The sequence below is a fragment of the Pseudopodoces humilis genome, chromosome 5, assembly GCF_049639895.1.
Source record: "Pseudopodoces humilis isolate 2021_Gansu_Grassland_sample_001 chromosome 5, ASM4963989v1, whole genome shotgun sequence".
Classification (NCBI taxonomy): Eukaryota; Metazoa; Chordata; class Aves; order Passeriformes; family Paridae; genus Pseudopodoces; species Pseudopodoces humilis.
In genome coordinates this window covers 10,542,078-10,557,567 of record NC_142204.1, presented here as the reverse complement: position 1 = coordinate 10,557,567, position 15,490 = coordinate 10,542,078, and the positions used below count along the sequence as shown (strand labels likewise).

Sequence of the window (15,490 nt, the reverse complement as noted above, 5' to 3'; positions counted from 1 at the left end):
AAGTTATTATTTAGTAAAGGGTAAAATTTAACATCAGGAGGGTCTAATAAATTATTCATGTGTAATAAAAGTACTAGCTATGAAAAAATTGACTCTTCCCAGCTGAATCAATTTAATACTACCTAAATAAATACTATACTACAATTTAATAATTGTTTCCAGATAAATAACCTTTATGCACAGGGGAGCGATGATGAACAGGAGACTCTTCACTGCCTATTTCATCCAAGAGCTGTGTGGGGTGACTCTGCTTTTTCCCATTCTTGTAATCCATAACGTAAGGCTTTGAATCACAAGAGAGGGGAATTTCATCATCCACCATGTATGGGGAAAAACACAGTCTCAAGGAATACAAAATTCAATCCCAGCAAAGAAACAAGTTAAACACAACACAAATGGCATCCAAAGCCACAGCAATCAGCACTAACTGGAGTACCATGGAGCAGTGAGTGCCAGGCTCCTCTTTCACCTGTGGAGCACAGTTAGTTAATCCTTCAGTCACACCCCCACAGTGACCCAGGAGACCCAACATTAATTCTGTTTTTTTTTCACTGCACACTTTCTCATATGTGACAGCATTTATGGCACTTGATTTTCTTCCACATCCTGTTTCTGCTTGTTCATAGGCAAAGAAGCCATGCTGGTTTCTCACCTCTCAAATATTCAGTTTCCAGAAGCAGAGGGGATAGATGAGCAAACACATTAAATAAATGCTCTGAGATCTAGGATTTGTAATTACTTGGGCACTGTGTGCCCAGCCACAGCCAATGATAAAGTGCATGTGAGGTGAGGCTGTGCTAATGGGCACCACACAAAATCAAGCCCTGAATACTCTCCATACAGAGATACAAAGACCTCCATCACACTTTTTCTGCTCCTAGAAATTGCAACATCAACACAAGAGCATGATTCCCTCTGGCTTCTTCTTTTGGAGACACAAAGTTCACTCAAGAGAAGCCTCAGCTCCAACCACTGCACAGAAGAAAAGCAAACACCCAACAGTGGTGATGGGTCCTTCTTCCCACTAATTAACCAAGACCCACAAGACTGGAATGCCCTTAGGATACAGATTTCCCTTCAGCATTTTGCAGCTGACAAAAGTGCAAAGGTTATCTAATGGTTCGCAAACAAGAGATTTCTAGATTGGATTTCCCAAAGAGCTTTAATTCCGAGCAAAGTGTACAACAAAATGAAATGAGGGGGGAAAAAAATGAAAAAAATTATGGCAAGAACACTACAAATAGAAAACAGGTCTCCAACATTCCCTCAGAAAGGTTAAATAATTAAAAAGAAAGTCCAGAAATTTTAAAGCACTAAAATTAGTGCCACCAACATACCACACTCAGTTTCAGCTATCTTAAAACCTGGTTTGAAAGTCATGAACGTTGTGTTTGGTCTTAAAAGGTGTGGTCAGAAACTTCTAACACAGGACAACAGTGTTTAATAATATGAATGGGACTTAGTTGCAATATTCTAACCGATAATTCTAACTGAAGACTTTGGTATGCTTTTCTGAGTAATTAATGTCTTACCTGTAACATAGGAACCTTCACTGAAATAATAATTTTCTTTACAGTTATTCCAACCCTTAATCATCAGCTTCTAGCAGTCCAATGGTGAAGCTGAAAAACTCTATAGTATTTTACTGATTGTTAATGTTCACACATGCTAGAAGTGGAATTTGTAATAGAAGGGGAGGCACAGCTGCCAGCTGCAGTCCATGAAAGAACTGTTTAATAATATGGCCCACTTAGCAACAATAATAAGGGCCAGTGTTTTCAATTCACTCTCCCTGTCACAAGTGTGAAATTACAGAATGATTGGTACTGTAATTGGAAGTTCTCCTGCATTTCATAATACACTACTGAAGACATTGTCAGTCATTTGATTTAAGTAATATATCCTAATTTTTTTCTATATATCTGCTAAATACAGCATTAAAATACCAAAAAGAAATATACAAGCTGGGAAATGGGAAGCTCTTTCCAGGAGGGTTTGGGACAACCTGCTGCTCTCTAGTTCATAATTTCCTACTGCCAGGAAATGAACATAATATTTTTGTTAAGTTTTTTTTCCCAGTGAACGTTTCTTGTGTAACTCAGCACAACCAATGTGGCATTGGACAACTGGAGGGAAAGTTACTTCCATCCACATGCGGACAGAGCCAATAATGATGCACCCCAAAGCATTAAAAAGAGCAAGAAAAGCTTCATAGTTTATTTATAGTTTAACCATAAGAAAATAATTTTTCTAGTAACATCATTTGCCTCACTCAGCTGCTACCTGGCAATGTGGACACAAAGTAAGAGAACTTCACATAAATGAATACCCCACAAGTCAGTTGAGTAAGAAAATGGGAACATTAACACACCTGAAAGCCATCCCAAGAAATGGCTCCTCTAAATGCACCCTCCAGCCCAGAACAGAGCCCTCTACAACTTGGAGCCAACAACAACCCCCACATTCCAGCAGAAGATCCCTGCATCAGACAGCCAGGGCTACCAACTGGAACCTGAATCCACATCCAAAACACTCCCCCAAAAAACAACCAACTGAAAAAAAACAAACAAAAAAAAAACCCAAGAGAAAAAAGTTGCTTGCAGGATTGAAGCCAAACAATGCTACCTGGCCTGTTTGTTGACAGCACTGCGGTCCCAACACAGATGGAAGGCCAAACTTTGCTCTCCCCTTTCCACACCTGAGGAACTCAAAGGAAAATGTTCATTGCAATTACACACATAGTTCTCTTTACAACATAAGAATATTTAAGACTTCCTCTTTTGGGAGCACAAAGTTTTAAATCAGAAAAAAAAGGAATTGTGTGGATTTTTCTCAAGAGGTTATTTAAGTCTTCACTGCTTCCTCATCTTCCAGAGCATCTACATGTTTATATTGTTTCCAGGCCTTCAAATTACATTGTTTGAGAATGGCTCCTAGTTGATTCCCGGGCCCCACTTCATATGTGTAAGGAAATTCTGTTCCTTGCTTTCTTTCGTACACTGAGTGCATGGTCTGCTCCCACAGAACAGGTGACACCACCTGCTTCACTAACAGCTTTTGAATGTGCTTTGAATGCATGTACTTTTTGCCATCGACATTGGAATACACACAGAGCAGCGGTTTCTGAATTTCAACTGATTTTAGGACTTCAGCCAGTGGCTCTACTGCTGGTTCCATGAGGCTGGTATGAAAAGCCCCACTGACTGGAAGCATTTTTGTACGTTTAAAATAATATTTTCGGGCATTCTCCTGCAAAAACTCCAAAGCCTATAAAAGAGAGAGAGAAGTGAGTCTTGCACAACAAGGGTTTGCTCAGTCACCCCACAAGAATCACCTCATTGACTTACTGTGATAAAGGTATTTCTTTCCCCACCAAACAACTGAACACATACCAGAAAAAAAAAACCAACCCACAGATCAAATACTTTTGTTTGGACAAACTAAGGCTGTACATAACACCCACACAGAAGTGCAAAGTAAAAGTTCTTGAAAAGTGAAATGCTCAGTTCAGCTGAAGAAATAATTACACTTGAAGCAATACCTGTAAGTGTCCTGCAATGACTCTGCTGTCTGGAAACAAATAGTTTGAAACTGTGCACACGGGGTTCTCTATACCCAGCGATTCACAGTGTTTACGGGCTTCCAGGCAGGCAAATTTGTAATTTGCCTCTCGCCGGCCGACAACCGAAAGCATTCCACTGGCGACAGCTTCCGACGCCTTTTGCATGGCTTCGGCGCGCACTTTCACCGCGTACAGCGCTACGGAGAGAAACAGAGATGCTGCGTGAACGTGAGGGCGGGCACCTGCGCGCAAGAAATAGCAGTTGCTCACTCTCGTGAAACTCAATGCTTTTAATGCCGCATTACACATGTTAAAGCGAACAGTGGAAGCAGAAAGTAAAATCTGTTCTCTAATTAAAAATAAAAAGCGGGAGGGACACAGTGATAACAGGCAACGCTTTGGAAACAGCACGGGCCCGGGCTGGGAGATCCTAGCAGGGAGCTCCGTACGTTCCCCAGGCACCTTCAGCAAAGTCCAGGGCTCCAGCGAAGACCAGCGCCGCAAACTCCCCCACGCTGTAGCCGGCGGCCGCCACGCAGCGCTCCACGACCTGCGGGAACACAAAAGCCGAGCGCCGCCTCAGCCGCACCGCGAGCCAGGCCCGAGGCGCCGCCGCCCCGACCCCCCGCGCCCAACGCGGCCCCTCACTTTAGGCTGCAGGTGGTTGAGCTTCTCCACGGCGGCCAGGGAGGCGCCGACCACGGCGGGCTGGCAGTGCTGGGTGCGGTCCAGCGCGTCCCGCGGCCCCTCCAGGCAGGGGGAGCGCAGGTCGTAGCCCAACACCTTCTCGGCCAGGCGGTACATCTCCCGCACGCCGGGGTACTGCTGCAGCCCGCGGCACATCCCCTACGAACTGGCTGCCCTGCCCGGGGAAGAGCAGCACCGTGCCCTCCCGGGGGCACCGCCGCTCCCGCCTCGCCGCTGCCGCGCCCGGCTCCTCGGCCTCCACCGAGCTCTGCAGGAGGTCGCTCAGGGTCGCCGCCCGGTCCCCAGCGCCGGGGCGGGAGCTGTCCCACAGCCGCGCAGCGTCGCGGAGGCCGCCGCGCCCGCTGCAGCCACCAAGCCGCCATGGCGCCGCGGCCCAGCCGCCCATGGCCGCCGCCCGGGAACGGGCGTTGCCACAGGAACGGGGCGGCCCCCGCCTGCAGCCGCTGCCGGGCCGGGCGCCGGCAAAAGGGACGGGAAGGGAGGGAGGGACGAGAAGGGAAGGAGAGAGGTCAGTCGGGCCGCCTCGGTGCTCGCCGCCCTGGGCCCAGCCCACGCCAGGCGCGTCCACCACCCCAGCGCTGAGCCCGCCTCGGGGCGGGGGATCCCGTGCGGCCCCGGGGGCGGCGCTTCGGTGCTCCGGCAGAGTAGGCACGACTAGCGGCAGCAGCAGTAGCGGAGGAGAAGGTAACGCCGGTGCGGGACGGGACGGGACGGGACGGCGAGCCCGAGGGGAGACGCAGCCCCGCAGCGGGGTTCGGTTGCCTCGGCCGAGGGGCCACCCGCCCCAGCCCCCGCGCGGGTCCCGGCTGTTCCGGAGCGCTGCCGCCGCCGGGACCCCGCCGCGCCCCGCGGGCGCCCTCGGCTCGGGTTGAGGGGGGCGATCCTGCTCTCTGCTGCCGGCGACAGCCCCGTGCAGCAGCCGCGGGTCCGCCGGGCAGGGGGATGCATGGAGACCGGCGGGGCGATACCGCGCCGCCGCTCACGGGCGGAGACGTCTTGGTCAAACACAGCTTTTCCGTGCCGCCGTTTAGCGCGGAAAGTGTTTTGAATAATAATAATAATAATAATAATAATAATAATAATAATAGTAATAAACATACCAAGCTAGGGAGCTTATTCTAAATTTTTATCCGGTACATGAGTTTTTCAGTGCTTCACAGCTGTGCGCACACAGTAGAAAGGCAAATCCTGTTCCTCTGGTCTCTCAGAGAACACCGCACACGCAGTACATTCGCTCTCAGCACTCGGAAGTTTTCATGCTGCTGTTTAACTAAGGTATCTTCCTTCCTTCAGGGTCGCCGAGGAACATTTTTTAAGAGTGAAGGTGCTTTGGTTTCAGTTCTGAGTTTTTGAGTGATGCTTGTAAATCAGCCCAAAATGCACTGTGATATAATTTGAGCGTTCAACGACAAGATTAGTTTTTAAAAAGCGAAAGTTGTTGTGCTGAAGTTGTAATTGTGTAACGATTTTGCATGAAGTAAGGTTATGAAACAGTATCAAGCATTGAGTCAGAGCAGCTCAGTGAAACAGACTGTAATAAGTACAGCTTGGGAGAAGAAAAATATGTCACAATAGCAGGAAATTATGTTGACTTTATTTTGGCGAATTCAAAAGGACTTTAGCCAATTCGAAAGGATCTCACTTTTCTATCCTCTGTGCTATTTTGTAAGATGATTTCTTCCATTTGTGTCAGCCTTCAGGTAAAATAACCATAAGTGAGTTGCTCAAGTTAGCTGAAATATATGGGCAGTAACATAGGAGATATAAAACATATATGTGACCACATCCCAGCCCATGGCTGCCTCTACCTGTAACGTAAGTGTCAATGAGAATAGATTGAGCAGTAAATGGCAAATTCACCCAGCAAAGATTTTGCTTCAGTATGCATTTCAGTTCCTGTATGTGAATAAATCATAGATTTATTTGCACAGCTTGTGCTCTGTCACTTTAAAAGAAGTGTAACCTAGGTAGTGACATTTTTTGTTTCCATCTGTACACCTTGCATCACAGTCTTCAATAAATACCATAATTTTTTAAAAATTCTAAATACATATTATAAACATATATTATACACTTATTAGATATTTATATTCTATATATAATTATATTTATTATCTATTTATATTCTATACCATTTCTTGTTTGAAGTGTCTCTATTATTTGAGATTAGATAGCAAAGATAAGCCTGATTTTTTTTTTTCTTTTGTGCTAGTTGTATTCTTTGTCATAGACTGTGATATAAATTTTATTTCAGTGTTGCAGTTTCCCAGGAATTAAAACCATAACACATATGAATAGTTTATCAATATAAATTATGTTATCTTTAATTTTTCAGACATCTATCTTAGTAAGCCTTCCTTCTGGGGAAAATTTGCATGCTGCCTCTCAGACCTGGGCAGAGCCTTATTTGCCCTTAAAAAATGTCTGGTAAAGGATGAGAGGGAGATTATGTATCTTGGGAACCCAGCTTTGTCAGTCCATCTCCAAACACTGGGCAGTGGGAACCGCAGGGCTGCCAGGGTGATTTAGCTCTGCAGGGAGATTTTCCTTTGTGTTTTTAATGTGATTTTTAAGCCCCATGTGACTGGGTGGTCAGCCCCAAGCTACACAAGAATGGAACTAGTCAGAAGTTTTATCAGCACAGGGGTATAAGAAAATGGGATGAAAGCAGTTCTCCTTTCCTACCTTCCTTTTTCCTGCTGACAGTGTGCCCCAAGGAAGGAAATGCACCTGTCTTTCAGAGACCTTCTCAAGGCAAAGAAGTTTTAGTTCATTTTTCATCAGGCTGATGCAACCCAGCTATCTGTCATGATATATCTAATCCCACTTACAGCGCACCCCATCCCTTTACTTGGGTGCACAGTGTTTTTTCTGGAAGGAAGACACAGAAAGCTTCTGTTAGTTTTTTCTTCATGTTATGTCACTGTAGAAAAACAACAGAGAGAAGCCCATTAGGCAGCAAGTTTAACTATTGGGTTTTTTTTCCCCTTTATTTCTCCTTTTACTTTATGAAGCTGGAACCAACTTTGGGTAAGTCAGATGTTTTGAATATCTAGAATAATTATTCTAACATGTATGTAAAGCAAAGTGGCCTATTGCAGCCCTCACTGCACTGCTGAAACTGCCTGAAGTCACACTAGGGATAAAAAGAAAAGGGACAGCATGATGAGGAATATCTTGCAGGGCAGAGATAAGAAGTAGAAAAAGAAGTAAACAAGTTAAGTGTGTGTGAGAAGAAAATATTTCCAACCTTGGTGGTTCTTAGAGGCAGATATCTGCTGGTACGCTGCAGATATCATTCACAGACATCCAGCATTCCTCAGTATGAAAATGAGGGTGCAAGAATATTGTGCAATTCACCTTAGAACTTGGGAAAGCAGTTATTACTTCTAGGTTGAGTAATACTGCTGCAACCAGTGGGGCTGTTTTACCAAGTCTGTGGTGTGTAAGTTCTCACCAATTCATTTCAGATCATCAGCACTGAAAGGAAGGCAGGGCTGATGAACTGCTGTGCTTACATTACTTTTAGAAAATGTACAGAGTGTTCTGTAAACATTGTACAGGTCTTGTACTGCACAGGTAAACAAAGACTGCAGCACTGGCCAACGCAGAGACTCTCCAGTGCATTTTACTTATTCTCTTGCTAAAGACCTACATCAGGTAACCAGAGACAGACAGATGTGGCTTCTTCCATGCTGTTTTCTGAGTTACCTATATTTTTTATGGAAAGTTGATATTTCTTGGGAATGAAAACACAGGAACTCCCACTGCTGATGGACAGCTGTGGTCTTGCTGCCAGCATGTCTTGCTGCATGGTTTTGTCCCTCCTTCTCCTTGTAAGACAGAGTATTTTGCCATGCTTGGGAAGTCCTAAGAGATACTACTGGAAAATACAGCACATAATTAATTAGTAGTAATAGTAGTTAAAAGACTGAGGCACCAACATTCAATTCCAGGCAGTATGTTCAATCTGTTAATTTCTATTTCCCCCCCTTTGCTGTGTCTTCACTTCTCTCGCATCTTTGCTTTCCCTGTTTTGTGCCCTCCCTGTTTCTGTCTTCTCCCTGTTTGCTTGCCTGGTTTTCTTTCTCTTAAGAATTATTTCAGTGTTCTTCCCCCAACATGCATGGGTACATCACTTACTCACTAATGACTGCCACAGAGCAATATTGTTTCAATTTTATAGTATTTAGCACTTTCAACTTACAGAACACTTTCAGATTTTGTTCCCTGGGAACAGAACCCTGACAAAATCCAGTTCCTGAACGCTGCAAGGAAACCACCTTTATATTGTTAGCATCCAAATAAAGCATTAGGTCTTCTGGGTTCTTGCTTATCACTTTTGAAAAAATAGTATTTGGCAGCCATGCTGGAGTTGCATGTATCACAGCATGTGTAGAGAGGTAAGCCTGGCCTCCCTGTAGGCAAAGCAAAAGGGTTAAAAAGTGAGATCTTACTAACTTTCTAACTTAACCTTTGGGAATTACTCATCTGAAGGCAGCCAAAGAGAATCATTGTGCTCGAAGCTCTTGTTCCCATCTCACCTTGTTGTTGCTTCACATCCCAGTAAAAGCAGAGCCTTTCATGCTGCTGGTGGGTATGACAAGTGGTGCACACAGCAGCTGACAGCCTGCTTCCTTGGGAAATAACAGCACAGCTCTAAGTGCAGGAGAACTGGGGAACTCCTCTGGTCCACTTAAGATGCTTCCTCATAAGTAGAATCCACTAGGCAGAACTATGGCAGCAATGAGCCCTGCAGATTTTTCCTCCCTCCCTAATTGATCCTATCACAGCAGAGTATCACATTGTTGTCCCCTTTCTCCTTCTCCTCCTCAGCCTCAGTTCTGAATTCTTCCCTCTGCTTTTTTTTTTTCACCCATTTTTGCTCTGTTTTTGACCTTGACTCGTATCTCTGGCGGCTTTTCCTGCTGCCTTTTTTGTGTATATTTCTATTCATTGCCTACTTCCCCCAGGCCCTCAGCCCAGGCCTAGTGCCCTTTGTTGTTTACCCCATCAACTTTTCTCATCCTGTGTGCCTTACCAGTCCCTCCATGGTCAGTTTGCCTTCAAAACTCTACTCTGCTTCTATCACCAGGATTTCTCTCAATCCTATGCAGACTGCATTGTGGTCTCATAATGCAAGAACTCCCTTGCTACCCAAGCTTACCCTGATCTCCAAACAGAAATTCACTGCATCAGCTGTGACACTGCAACCTCATCTGTGCCATTTCCTATCAGTTAAAACACATCTATCACAAGTAAGATTTCCTCTTCCCCACTCCCTACCTCCTCATCCCAGCAACCATGACTATAGCAATAGAAGCTTTGAAATCCAGGGAAAGACAACAGCCAGGACAGTATCAATATGACACTTTTTTCTGACAAGTGTCTGAAATGCTCATTGATCTAAAACCTTATTTTCTCTCCTGGGCCTTCTGCAGTTGCTCTTTCCCCACTGCTGCAATCTCTCATAATCTCTCTCTGCAGACCAGATAAACAGGAATTGGGTGTATTTGCCTACTGTATATTTGAAAAAATACCTTTCAGTTCTGTCCTTTTTTTTTAATTGTAGCTCTAATATTTACATTTCAGTAAACTAAGCAGAGCTCTTCTGTAGCATCTGGCTTTTGGCCAGAAAATCTGATGCTTTTTCCTCTTTCCTTGCTTGCTGGTTTTCCTGCTGCCTGTACCCTAACTAAAGCAGCATGGTCTAGCAGAGCAAGGCCCTTAGCCCTACTTCTGCAGGCAAATTTAATGAGCTTGGCAGCTACAATGGCTGCAACTGATTGAATGCTTCATGAAGGAGCCAAAGGTGTACTCCCCATGTATCCAGATTGCCTTCCTTGTTTAGCAAAACATTGTTTAAGTACTTACCTTCTTATTGTCTTCCCTGGTGTTTGTTTTCCAATGCACTTTCTCAAGTGTCTGCTACTGATTCACATCCTTCTGGCTCCCACTGAGCATCCTGCAGACAACATCTCACATTCTTCAGCTTGAGCACAGGAAAGCACATGCTCTTTTCTTCCTTGGCTCTGCCATTTCATTGAGGGAATGGGCTTTTGGGTGAATACAGAAATACACACTTCTTACTACATTTATTATTTTTCAAGTGCAGTTCACGTAACATTAAACTGCATTATTCCTCTGCCATACTTATGGGTGAGGATATTTCTGTAGGTAAAATTCAGTAATCTTCATGCACTCAGCTGAGAGGGAAGTAAAAGCCCCACTTCTCAGCAGCTCTCCCCTCTCCAGGGGAGGATTCCTTTACAGGTGTATTGGTACAAGATCCATTAATTTCAGCTGCAGTCTCTCTCAATGACAACACTAGGCTGTGGATCAGATCTGACATGCCTGTTTTTAAAATCTGTTAAAAATGGAAACTTCTCCAGTTGCATTTTAAAAGTTCTCTGCCAATCAGTGTTTGGTTTTGTTTCAGGTTCACTGTCTCAATGGAAGTGGTACCAGCCTGGGCCCCAGCAGTAGGTTTCATGCTCCTGCCACATGCAGGAGGATTTTTAGGAAGCAGTATAACCAAAAGAGAAATCCCAACATGGTACGAAACTCTGCAGAAGCCATCCTGGTGTCCACCTAACTGGGTGTTTGCTCCTGTTTGGGGAACTCTCTATACATCTATGGGGTATGTTTTTCACATTGTATTAAGGCACTGACCTGATCTCAAAGTTGCTTTTGGTATGATGCTGTACCAGAGGATATGACTGTACTCCTGTGGCTGTATGTTTGTAAGAAACTATGTCCAGCTGCATGTTTAACAGGTAAAAACATGTTTTGGGAGTTGTGTGTGGGTTTGATAGGACATTTTGTATGCAGAAGTATCCATATCAAAATCAGGAGCTTGAAAATCTGCCATTAATTTGCTTTCCTTATTCATTCTGAGGGGAAGACCTGCCAAGCTGGAAACACTGGGATAAGGCAGAACTGAGATTTCTTCTAAGTATGTCCTTCAGTTTTAGGAGAATTTAAAAAAAGGGGTGGGGGAAATTAGGATAGAACTGTTCTAACAGAGCTGAATAGGGCAATGGATGAAAATGCTGGGTTGGCACTTCCATAGTCCCTCCCCACCAGTATTCTTTCTTTCTTTCTCCTAATACATATACTTTTTAACTTATTTAAGTGCAATACCTGTGTATTTGAAGAGTTAACATTTGAATGAGATAATTTCTGACCTGTGAATAAAAACATGCCTTTTATCAAGGAGAAAAGTGCTGGGTGGCTTTCCCAGTTTCCTTCAAGTTGATTGCACAATGTGTAACCCTGTGTCTAGATTTCTCACCGCGAATGTGGGTAGCAAGTTAAATAGCTTAAAAAAGTCCAGATTGTGACAGCTTATCAATTATTTTGGTAATAGCAAAATCAATGTAGCCTAAGGTGGATAGTCTTGGTTATGTATTATACATTCAGCATAGTGAAAAGCTCATACTTAGTAACAGCCTTCTCTAATCTGTCAGGCACACACATTCCTTGAATGACCAAGACATTTAATTTCTCAAGAATCTCTTAAATATATGGAAAGCAACAAATAACTAAAAGCAAGATTTAATAAGCTTACCTGCTGTTCTTGACAGTTAACTTCCTAGATTTGTGCACCATAATCTTGGTCTGAAGTTGAAGTTAGATGTGTGAACAAGTGCAAGTCCTCGCTGTGCTCTGGAAATCACTTAGGAAACTGAAGTTTCTAATGCTTACCCTGCCACAACTTTCTTTTGTTTTCATTATTCTCTGCAATCAAACTGCCAAAATAGCAAAGCTGTATTGTTCAGTCCCTGTCAAAGAAATGAAAGTGGCTACAGAGCTCCCCATACACAACTCTGCTTTGGGAACCCACTCAATGCCACTCATTTAATCCACTTCAAAAGTGGGTTTTAATTTTTTATTTTTTTAATCTTTGAAATACCATGTTCCAGTATTAAAACAAAGTTCCTTTGCTATTTGCATCTTAGAATTATTTCCATTTCAACATGGCATTCTTTTTTAAGACCAAAATGCAGTAGGTTATCTGTTTCTATGCACTTAAAAGTGAGAAATCAGGCATGACTGGAATTTTTCTCTCTCCATGTTGTTATCCAGAGCAGCTGATGAAGCTTGTGCTGTCCGTTACTTTGCCAAGATAGTAGGGCCTAGATATCTAAATCTTCTAAATTAATCCAGATCCTGGCACTGAAGTTATTTTATTGATCAAGAAGGTGTGATAGCTTTAAACAGTGTAGTGAATGACACTTCCCCTTTGCTTTCTGCAGATACAGCTCCTACCTGGTGTGGAAGGAACTGGGGGGCTTCAGTGAAAAGTCAGTGGTTCCTCTGGGTCTGTATGCAGGGAACCTGGCATTAAACTGGGCATGGACTCCAATATTTTTTGGAGCTCACAAAATGGGATGGGTAAGTGGAACACTAAGTTTCCGAACCAAAGGCTCCTACTCTTACTTGCAAGGTATTAGCATGAAAGATTTGTGTCATAATCTTTTCTCCCTGAAAATGGCTCTGAATACAAAATATGGCTTGCAGAACTTTAAAAAAATTCTCTTTAATGCATGCCAGCATCCACATGAGAGAATTTACAGTTCTAGACCACCCTTAAATTGATAGACTTCACGCAGCTTTCTGCCAGCCTTTGGTAAGAGCTTTGTGTGATTAGAAGATGTAAACATTTATGCCTTATTGCAATTCCTAGGTCTCTCTGGCAAACAGCAGTGATAAGCAGCTTATTACAACATTATTCAGGTGATCAACACCCCTTTTAGAAAAGACTCATTTTCTGCAGCTCTCTGAAGAGAAACAGCTGAATTATTCTCAAAAATAAGAATTGGTAATAAAAAATATAAAATATTTGCCTGGTTTTCTAGCTGTACCTGCAATGCTGTAACAGGGAAAGACTGCTATCCATCACAGATTCATTCACAGTTCATCTCTTCAGGTGACATGAACAAACTGGACAGGTTTGCTTGCTCCAACTCACTTTGGGAAGTGTCTCACTGTCCACTAAAGAGGGTATGAGTGAGAGAGACTTCATTTTCCCTCTCTGCTCCCAGCTGTAATGAATGCCCTTTCTTGTACTTGTATTGTTTTATGACTTGAAGTGGTTTGCAACTCAGCAGAAAGCTATCATCTTTTGCTGTTGGCTGATTTTTTGGGAAGGATTTAACTCCCAGAGGGATAGAACAGGTGCCAGAGCCAGGTGGAAAGAGCGCCACACAGGAAATGCAACAAGTAAAAATAACACTAACCACCTTTTTGTGTTTCAGGGGTTGGTGACTCTCCTGCTTACAACTGGTACAGCAACAGCTACCACTGCTTCCTGGTATAGCATCAACAAAACAGCAGCTTATTTGATGGTTCCTTATTTAGCTTGGCTAAGCTTGGCTTCTGCACTCAATTATCAGATCTGGAAAGACAATCACAGCAAGAAAAAACCTGAATAAGCAGTTTTCAGCCAAAACCATTTTTTTTCCCCAATTATTTTTTATATAAAGTTATGGCCTTATTTTATTTTTAGCTGAACTACTTCTACCATTACTTTGGTATCTACAAGTTGACAAAACAAATACAACTTTATTAGGCAAGCCACAATGGGGTGTATGTCTGACTGGGTTTTATAGCAAACTAAAAGTCTTGATTGAAAAGTAGTAAGTGCCATATTCTGGTGTTGTATGTTGCATAACAACACCATTTTAACCATTACCAGAAGAAAGCAGGAACTCAAACTTCCTTATGTTCAGAGGAAGAAATCCAGCCACACACTAACACAGTTTCCAGAAAGGTGACAGGCATAATTGTGGCCTGAATCTTTCATATATTTACCACTAGGCACAGTGCTTTTGTGCTGTGATGTGTCCCACTACAGTCACCAGATATTTGTCTTCTGGCCATTGTTTTCCAGAAATGTTTAAGACAAGCTCTTTTTAGCAATTTGTGCCTTCCGACTTTGAAGAACTGTACATGCATTCAGCTAAATGCATTAAACTACGCATAACCTTGTTCCTTGCTGATATAGTTTTAAATTGTTTTGAGCAGAAGAACACTGAAGGCAGCAGGATGCTACAGCCTCAAAGACAGCCCCTTCATCACTTTTCCTCACTTTTGCAATGGCTAACACAAACCACCGCAAACCACCACAGAGCATCTGTAAAGAAACTGTGAGAACCCAGTCACAACATTTCTTTAACCAAATTTAAGGAACCCAAACATCTGAGCAGAGGGCCAGCATGGTGTGAGCATCACTTCTGGTTGTGCAACCCTGCTCTCCCTTCTGTCCCACTTGCACAGCAGTTGGATTTTCCCAAGTTTATTTCTCCAGCCTATTTCTCCAGTTTATTTCTCCAGTGCCAGTCAGTGGAACAAAGCAGGTTCCTGCAGACTAGCCTGAAATAGCCTCAGATATTCCTTCATGTTCCTTATCATGAGGGATAACGTGCTACATGTTTGCAAAGTTTGAAGCAAGGTTTAGAACACTTACACAATTTTATAACTACTTTCCTCTCAAGCACATCCTAATTGCTGCAAACTAGCTTAAATAATTACTACCCATACAATACGTATGTCATGCCAGACAGAATTTTTTGCAGCTTGCACATAAAATTGCTGAACTTCAGGCAAGTGACCCTGATTTGAGGAAAGATTAGGAATGATTAATTTCAAATGAACACCCCACTGCTGTCGCCCTGAAAACTCAGCTTCTGAGCTTGCTGACATGGTTTTCTAAAGACTTTCTCACGACAGTAACTGTAAACATAGATATGTGTACATTCTTTCTGTTACACGTATTGTGATGGGCATCTCTCATGGCCAGTGCAGTGAGAAAGTGTTATCCTGACCATGCAATCCCTGGCCGTGGTCAGAAGCCTATAAATCCTGGGAGGAAAAATAAACTTTCTCTTCCTTTCACCACACCTCGACCTGTGTCCATGTGATCTATTCATCTTCAGCGGCAACACACTGCCAAATACTCTCTCGTAGGCCCTAAACTTTGAAGTCCAAAGACTGTTTGGACTTCTAGCAGTTTTCAAAATTCCTTTAATTTCTTTCAGCTTATGCATTCCTGTGCTGTTCGAGACATTGCCTCCTGCTGACTTCCTCAAAAATCTGGTTTCTTTAAGGGGCAGGCCAAAGATGACAGCCAGCAGTACAAGTTCTTAAATGCAGCAGGGTTTGTTTCTCTTATGTTAAATAGGAAAAATGGGAAGATCTGTAAAATCTTTTGTGGAT

The 15,490-nt window shown here is 43.3% G+C and overlaps 2 protein-coding genes across 3 annotated transcripts; one reads left to right on the top strand and one right to left on the bottom strand.

Moving 5' to 3' along the window:
* Positions 1–2,188: 2,188 nt before the first annotated feature.
* Positions 2,189–4,655, bottom strand: MCAT (malonyl-CoA-acyl carrier protein transacylase). Its single transcript, XM_014261676.2, is given in 5 exon segments — positions 2,189–3,267; positions 3,542–3,759; positions 4,025–4,112; positions 4,211–4,408; positions 4,410–4,655. Coding segments are annotated over 5 exon segments (1,173 nt in total). The 3' UTR covers positions 2,189–2,844.
* Positions 4,656–4,867: 212 nt separating this feature from the next.
* On the top strand, positions 4,868–15,174 carry TSPO (translocator protein). Of its 2 annotated transcripts, none has more exons than XM_005533131.3 (4): positions 4,868–4,954; positions 10,710–10,910; positions 12,529–12,667; positions 13,531–15,174. In XM_005533131.3, the coding sequence occupies exons 2-4, from the start codon at positions 10,723–10,725 to the stop codon at positions 13,705–13,707; spliced, it is 504 nt and encodes a 167-aa protein (XP_005533188.1). In that variant the 5' UTR covers positions 4,868–4,954; positions 10,710–10,722; the 3' UTR covers positions 13,708–15,174. The 2 variants fall into 2 exon arrangements, with proteins under 2 accessions (XP_005533188.1, XP_014117153.1); XM_014261678.2 differs by lacking the exon at positions 4,868–4,954 and adding an exon at positions 9,399–9,528.
* The last annotated feature ends 316 nt before the right edge of the window (positions 15,175–15,490 follow it).